Raw genomic sequence first — 8,606 nt, forward strand, 5'->3', positions numbered from 1 at the left:
CTTATTTTATAATTTTCTCAAGCGGGGCCACGTACTGGAAGATTCTCAAGACCACAGAATTTGTTCAATCACCTTCAAACGGTAAATTTTGTAGCCGTTGCCGACGGTTATATTTTTTAACTATAAATATTTTCATGTTTTACTTGTTTTACTTATTTTTCTACATCATTTCCCAAATAATACATCTCAAATGGATTCTCAAAATTCTCAGAATTCTCCAAATCCCAATTCTCAAAATCCAAATTTTCAATATCCTCCTCAATTTAATCCAAATTCTCCGCATGCTAGTTTCCAAAATCCAAATTTTCAATATTCTCAATTTAATCCAAATTTTCCACATGCCAATCTCCAAAATTCTAATTTTTCGTTTTATCCTTATAATCCAAGTTTTCAATATTCTCAATTTAATCCGAATTTTCACAATTCTGAATATTTTCCATTATCACCTACAACTTCCGTGTCCGAAACTCAACCTATGAATTGTGAGAAAGAGCCAGAAAAACTTGTCATAAACTTAAAAGATCCAAGTCGAAAAGGTAAACACAAATGGAGCAAGGAGGCATCGATACTTTTGATTAGTGGGTGGCTTAATACATCTAAGGATGCCATTGTCGGAAATGATCAAAGTGCTTCAAAATTCTGGGAACGAATTGCAACATACTTCAACACCCACAATGAAGGTGAAGAACGAATAACTGGAAAGCAATGCAAAGATCACCGAAACATGTTGAATCAAAGAGTAGCTCATTTTAATGGATGTTATAAGCAAGTACAACAAGCACATCATAATGGTTGGTCTGATGAACAGATTCTTGAAAATGCACATCAAATGTATAAATCTGAAAATAACACAAATTTTCAGTTTATACATTGTTGGAGATTGTTGAAAGACGAGGCTAAATGGAATACAACGTGTCAACCACAAGGAAGTAAAAGAACAAAAGTATCAGAATCGGGAGCATACACGTCAGAATCTAACGCTGAAACTAGTGATCAAGAAGTAGAAGAAGTGCGTCCTACGGGACAAAAGGCGACAAAGAGAAAGGCGAAGGGAAAGGCAAAAAATGATTCAACTAGTACATTTTTGGAGATTAATGAAATAAAAGCTTCTGCACTAGAGAAATTGGTAAAGATAAAGGAGAAAGAAGCAGAGTATAACAAAATGACTAAATATATGGATTATCTGGTCATGGATACATCATATATGTCTCTCGAGTAGAAGAAAGATCATGAAAAACTGTGTGCCCATATTCGTACTAATATTTTGAAGTTTTAGTTCCAACGGATCTATTATAACAGCTATATTGTAACGGTTTCATTGTAACGGCTATATTATAATGGCTATTGTAACAACTATATTGTAACGACTATATTGTACTCTATAAATGTCATTCATCACTTGCCTCTTCATTTCATCACTTGCCTCTTCATTTTATCACTTACTACATATTCATTCTACTTGCCTCTTCATTTCATCACTTAATACATATTCATTCTACTTGCCTCTTCATTTCATCATTTACTACATATTCAAGTTTTAACAATGGATTCTCCAAATTCTTACGAAAGTATGAGTATTGAAGATATCATAATTTCTGAATGCACAGACGAGTCCGATGAGAGGTTTTTTGATAACTTCATATCCGTTGATAGCTCTACAAGACGAAGAAGAAGAAGAACACATATTGATAGAGGTCGTGAGGAAGGGCACATGCGTTTGTTTAATAACTACTTTTATGAGCAACTACTGTATACAGATATTCGATTTCGGAGAAGGTTTAGAATGCGCAGACATGTGTTTCTACGTATAGTGCAAGCCCTTGAACAACATTCAGAGTATTTTCAAACGAGGTTTGATGTTATCGGGAGAAGAGGCCTTTCTCCATTACAAAAATGCACCACAGCCCTGAGAATGCTCGCATATGGAGGGCCAGCTGATTACATTGATGAGTATATTCGAATTGGGGAAACCACTGCCATTGATTGTCTGGTTAATTTTTGTAAAGGAATCAACGAAATTTTCGGTGTAGAATATCTAAGACGACCCAATGTCGAGGACATCCGTCGCTTACTTCAAATGGGAGAGGCACGTGGATTTCCAGGTATGTTAGGTAGTATTGATTGTATGCATTGGGAATGGAAAAATTATCCAGTATCATGGAAAAGTCAGTTTACACAAGGTGATCACGGCACACCAACAATCATGCTTGAAGCAGTAGCATTACAAGATCTCTGAATTTGGCATGCATTTTTTGGTGTTCCGGGATCGAATAATGACCTTAATGTTCTAAACTAGTCTCCATTATTCACTAACATCTTACAAGGACAAGCACCCACAACAGAGTTCATGATAAATGGCACAACATACAACAAATGATACTATTTAGCCGACGATATCTATCCAGAATGGGGTACTTTTGTTAAAGCTATCGCATTGCCTCAAGGAGATAAAAGAAAATGATTTGCGCAATGTCAAGAAGCGGTGCGTAAAGATGTTGAGCGGGCATTCAGAGTACTTCAATCACGTTTTGCCATTATATGAGGACCGACCCGATTTTGGCAAAGAGGCGTTCTTAAAGATATCATGTATGTGTGCATCATACTTCATAATATTATTGTTGAGGATGAAAGAGACACATATGCGAGCTTATCAGATTTTATTTATGACGAAGGGATTAACCTCAACGAAGCTTCAACAGTAGAAATATCGCATGGACCTATTCCCGATTTTACCACTATGCTACAGAGAAATGCTGAAATTCGTGACAGAAATGTTCACCGTAATCTCCAGTCGAATTTGATCGAGCATATATGGTCTAAATTTGGAAATCATTTTAATTAGTTTTTAATATTTATTTGAAATATTATTGTTGTTTTATTTAGTAATTTGAATTTTCTGTAAATTTTTTTATTATTAAATAAGATTTTTCGTTGGAGGCTTATTCTCGGGGCACTAAATCACCAGAATATGTACTTGCGGGTAACAACTTTGTTAAGTTGTTTGTAATTGAGGTGGTTTTAAAGCAAAAGTTGTTTGTAAGTGAGGTGGAAGAGAGAGGATGTGAAATAATTGGTTTTTAAGTAATATGCATGTTCTAAACAACTTTGGAAGTTGTTTGCGTTGTAACTGCTCTAACAGCGTTAAGCTGATTTGACAGAAATACACATTTTGTACAACTTTTGGATTTTCAGTAGATCAAATGGTACTTTATGACTGTCAGTATCTCAAGTGGTCTAACATGCAAAATGCAGGTACACAAAATATAATTTACTCTAATATTTAATATATATGTGTGTTTGCATGTGTGTACATACACTATAAATTTAATATAATAAATTTAAATTATATAAATATTTAAAATTTAAATATAATATATTTATTCGGATTTAGATATTATCAAATACGAATATGCCTATATCCGTATCCGTATCCGCAATCGTCGGATTTAAATACAGATAATATCTGTTTTGTTTCGGATACAGATAATATCTGCTTTATTTCGGATATGAATGCAGATTTTTCGGACGAATATCGGATTATTCGAATTTTTTTGACATCCCTACATTTAAGGAGTGAATATTCCATTCAATCCCAATATAATAAAAATTGTTATATTTTTTTATTAATAAATTATAATTATAATGTTTTACTTTATAAGAATATTCATCCATCTAGCTGTGTTCCTCTACAGTAGATCCAATTTAAGTGGGCCTCAATCCAAGTATCGCGGAGACATCCCAAATAACAGTCCATCAGGCCCGAACAGATATGGCCCCATCTGTTTCGAGCCCAATATTTTGGGTTAAACCGACTATTAGTCCCAGCATTCAACGTCGTCGTTTAAAAATACTTCATCGCAATTAAATCATATAAGCTGATCAAATCAATAATTTCAACACAATTGATCAATTGATCCACAGAACAAACAGATAAAATGGTATGATATCTCATTCTCACTATATATCTTCTATATATACACACAATTAAGCTTTTGCTCTTGTATGTATGTTTGTTTAATTTCTTAATTAGGGTTTCTTATATGCCAATTTGATAAATTGTTTACTTAATTTGTATGTAATTCTGATTGTGATTTAAGAAGTGTTTCGGTGAATTGATGAATTGAATTTGTTTTGAGTTGTGATTGTTTGAATGAAATTGTGGTTTTTTTCGATATGATACTGCATACTATTAATCTGAATTTGCTTAAATTTGTGTAGTTATTAGGTTCATAACTTGTGCTTCTTATTATTTATCCAAAAGCTTTGCACTGCCCGTGCTCGGTTTGTTAATTTAATTAAATGAGCTCGATCTGATACTCGAAAATTATGTTCATGTGCTGCTTGTGTAGGGAGTATTATGTTTGTGAGCTGCGAGCAATTCCTTTTTGTTGTTCTTGTTTGATTATGTTTACGAGTTGGTTCCTGTTGTATGGAATAAGATAAAAATCGTGAGTGGATAGAAATATGAAGAGCAGTTAATAGAATATGGATCAGCAATCATCACATTTATATTTAATCATAACTATTATGTTATTCGGAGTATCACAATATCTATATAAAACCAGTAATTGAAATTGTTTACGAGGTTGTTCATAAACATTTTAATGGATCTTGTTCACGAGCCTATAATGGTATAATCAGAGTTGGTTGTGAGCTGTCTCTAAGTTTTGGCATGTTCAAGCTAGCTTGGGTTATTAAAGAAACCTCGGTGTTGAGCTCAAGCTTGGGTGACGAGACGAACTTTGAGCCGCTAATAAGTGGTTCTTACAGTCATAGTTTTATTGTGGAATTGCTCTTTTGATATTGAGCATGTAAAGTCCATTAATACATTATCCCATATGCCTTACATCACAAGGGATCCTTACATCCATGTGTAGTATACATTGTTAAACTTTTCATTTGTGCTATGTTGTCTGTGACTTTGTGCTCTTGGCTAGTGGTTTTTCAAATAATAGTGCACATGTGAAACTCCAAATTCACTGCCTTTAACATCATCGGATACATTATTAGCAGCTAAGATACTTTCTTTAATGATAAAATTCCTAAAACTCAAATATATTTGCACCCTTATATTTAGATGAAGGCAGTGTTTAATAACTCTTTAGTAATATGTTTGTGATTATTATTTTCATCTTCCTTTGTAAATTTAATGCTTACAGTTACTTGCTTGTCCTTCTTCAGTCTTCACTTGCAGCTGCTAGAGCGGATAATTTCTACTACCCGCCAGAATGGACCCCGGATCAGGTAAGTTTCTAAGAATTTTAAATTATACAACACTTTGCTAAAATGGAGGTCTGCGTATCATCATTGCTTTACTCATATTGATGTTAATGGTCTTGAATCTTATACCAATAACATTTTTCAGGGTTCTTTGAACAAGTTCAATGGTCAGCATGCCTTGAGGGAGAGGGCCAGAAAATTAGATCAGGGTATATTGATTATAAGGTACAAGGAAGAGCTATGTTTTAATATCTTTATCTTGTTGTTTTCATTTAATTGTTTGAAAACTTTATTTATTTTCCAACTCTTTAGTCGTCAATTTCAAGTAATTGATTCAGTCATGTTTATGTTTCCTCTATAATTTGGAAATTTTTGTATAATATTGTTATCGAGGAGAAATATGACTGCTTATATCTTTGATGGCATTTTTCCATTAAATGTTTAAAGGTTGCTTTATCTGTAAATATTCAAACATGATATTGCATAATGAGCTGTATAATACATGACTCAAGATTTAAACTTATTATCGTTTACCATCCTAGGTTTGAGATGCCTTACAATATTTGGTGTGGTGGGTGCAATTCTATGATTGCCAAGGGTGTAAGGTTCAATGCAGAGAAAAAGCAAGTTGATAATTATTATTCTACGAAGGTCAGCTAAATTAACTGTTGATGCTTTAGTCATCACTAATTAATCATCGTCCTTGTTTCCTAAAAATTAGTGAGGACTTCTTGCTCTTTACAGATATGGAGCTTCACTATGAAGTCTGCATGCTGCAGCCATGAGATTGTCATCCAAACCGATCCAAAGAATTGCAAATATGTGATTATTAGTGGTGCACAACAAAAGATTGAAGAGTATGACCACGAAGATGCTGAAACCATGGCACTTCCAGTAGATGAAGGTATGCTTATTGGTCATTTCTTATTTATTGATGGTTATCGTATTGTTCATAGTAAAAGTAAAAGCATCTCTGTTATATTTTACTTGTATTGTTGCTGTCACACAAACTTTGAAGTCCAAGCTTATGAGGGCACATCTAGTGCTTTTGGGAAAAAGAGTGGTGGGGGAATGAAAGAGTGGTGGGGGAATGATGATTAGTCTTATATGCCTTGGTATCATGCTGCGAAGGTTCTGAAATCATGTCATATTAGGCTAATACTCACCCCCCAGTTGCAGATAGCTCATGTTATTAAGGAAAAACAAGCATGGGCATCTAGAAAGTAGTATTTGCTGTAATTTCAGTATGTTATTAAGGAAAAACAAGCATGGGCATCTAGAAAGTAGTATTTGCTGTAATTTCAGTATGTTAATATATTTTTTATCTATAATTTTTTCTAGAAAAAAGTAAGCTGTCCGACCCCTTCTACCGTCTTGAGCACCAAGAAGAGGATGTAAAAAAAAAAAAAGAAGCAGAGCCTGTACTTGTGCGTCTGCAGCGCATATCTGATGCAAGGCATGCAGACGATTATGCTTTAAATAAAGCTCTCCGCTCCAAACTTAGGGTCTGCTTATTACTCAAATTTAAATTCGTTAATTTTTTTATAGGACCAAAATCTTCTAACCAGTTTTTTTTACAGACTCAAAAGAAAAGAGTTGCCGAAGAAGAGGCTGCTTCCAGGAAAATGGGAATTGGCATTCGGCTTCTTCCACCATCCGAAGAAGATACTGCAACTGCATCACGTATTAAATTCTCTTCTAAGTTTCACAAGAATCAGGTAGAAAAACGAGCCTTGATTAGGTCTTCATCAATATTCTCCAATCCCTCCGCGTCTACTACAAAGCAGTTAGAGCTGGCAAGCAAAAGAAGAAAAATAAAGGCTGCACAAGCATCCAACTTACTGGTTGGAGGATTTAAGCCATCAACATGGGCGAAGAGTGCTCTTCCTTCTGCTAAGAAGAGAATTTGAAATTTAAATGGGCCGTTATTGTTCGACAGGATCTGAAGTGCAAATGGCAAAAATTGTTTTTGAAGTCTAAATGGCAGTCGTAGATTAGTGATAAAAAATAGCGGGAAACCTCCAGATATCCCTGGATCTCTGCATCTGTCCCTCTCTGTTTTGTGCATGTAATATTAAATTGGTCAATGGTGTGTTATTTACTAGTTGCCTGGTAATTTTCTATATATTTTCTGTATTAGTATAGGTACATATATAGAAGTGGATTCTAAATTGATATAAATTTGAAATATATGCAAATGACTTTTGGACTATATGCATATATATCATGTATTTTAAAATTTGTAATTAATTCTTATATGAATTTCATTTTGATTTTTAGGCATAGCTATACATAAATCATCAACATTGTTTTTATTTCCAATTTTTTTTTGAAATTTGGGTTTGCAGGGAATTTGTTTTTCGTTTTTAATATCTTCTTAGCATATAGGGTCATAAATGACTTTAATCAAACTGAAACGAGCTGAAGGGCATCTATACTCTTTATTAATAAGCAAAAAAGCATGTACTCCCTCCGTCTCTAAAAACGTTTCCTATTTGTGTTGGATACGTTTGTCAATGCATATTTTTGATTGTTAATATCTTTAAATTCGTATTAGTATTAAATATAAAAATTTCACTGTATTAAAGTATTAATAAATACGAATCCAACGAGATTCCTCATGACTACGTTTGATATTATAGATTAGACGTAAATTAGTAGTCAATCGCTTATCGTGAATAGTACCGAAAGTTAAATTAGGCAACGTTTAACGGGACGGAGGGAGTATAATTTGGTGTTAAAAATAATAAAGTATCAAAATACTAAATTTTGGTACTTGACATGTTAACTTCTATTCTCTATCAATTTTGTTTTTAATACAAATCGACTTCTATTATATGTGTAAATTTTATTTTCTTTTTAGTTAGTGTTCATCCAATCATATATTTACTTCATAAAATAAAAATATTTTTTAAACGATTTGTAAATTATATTAAAAATTTATTAAGTTACGTTAAATTAAGTAAAATAACTTATATTTATTTTTAATTTTAGAAAAAATACAAACTACTAACACGAATTGACTTATATTCTATGTAAACTTTATTTAATTATAAATTATATTAAAAATTTATTAAGTTACGTTAAAGTAAGTAAAATAACATATATTTACTTTTTTATTTTGAAAAACTACTAACTACAAAGTAAACTATTAACACGAATTGACTTTTATTCTCTGTAAACTTTATTTTATGTAGTATTATTTTAAAAATAATTAAGTAATAGCAAGTGACTTTAGTAACATTTATTAACTTATAAACTCATAATTATTGATTTAACGATCGTATCTGTTACCGTGCATCACAACGTTTATATATTTTAAATTAAAAAAACATAATTTAACATTAACAAATTTATGGCCTCTATTTAGATTACATTTAGTAATA

At 32.6% G+C, this 8,606-nt stretch overlaps 1 protein-coding gene across 1 annotated transcript; it reads left to right on the top strand.

The window, feature by feature from the left end:
• Positions 1-3,825: 3,825 nt before the first annotated feature.
• Positions 3,826-7,421, top strand: LOC141673932 (uncharacterized). The gene is made up of 7 exons (XM_074480663.1): positions 3,826-3,938; positions 5,182-5,244; positions 5,366-5,445; positions 5,763-5,871; positions 5,965-6,124; positions 6,562-6,725; positions 6,801-7,421. The coding sequence occupies exons 1-7, from the start codon at positions 3,936-3,938 to the stop codon at positions 7,128-7,130; spliced, it is 909 nt and encodes a 302-aa protein (XP_074336764.1). The 5' UTR covers positions 3,826-3,935; the 3' UTR covers positions 7,131-7,421.
• Positions 7,422-8,606: the final 1,185 nt, after the last annotated feature.

Source organism: Apium graveolens, chromosome 1, assembly GCF_009905375.1.
Source record: "Apium graveolens cultivar Ventura chromosome 1, ASM990537v1, whole genome shotgun sequence".
Lineage (NCBI taxonomy): Eukaryota > Viridiplantae > Streptophyta > Magnoliopsida > Apiales > Apiaceae > Apium > Apium graveolens.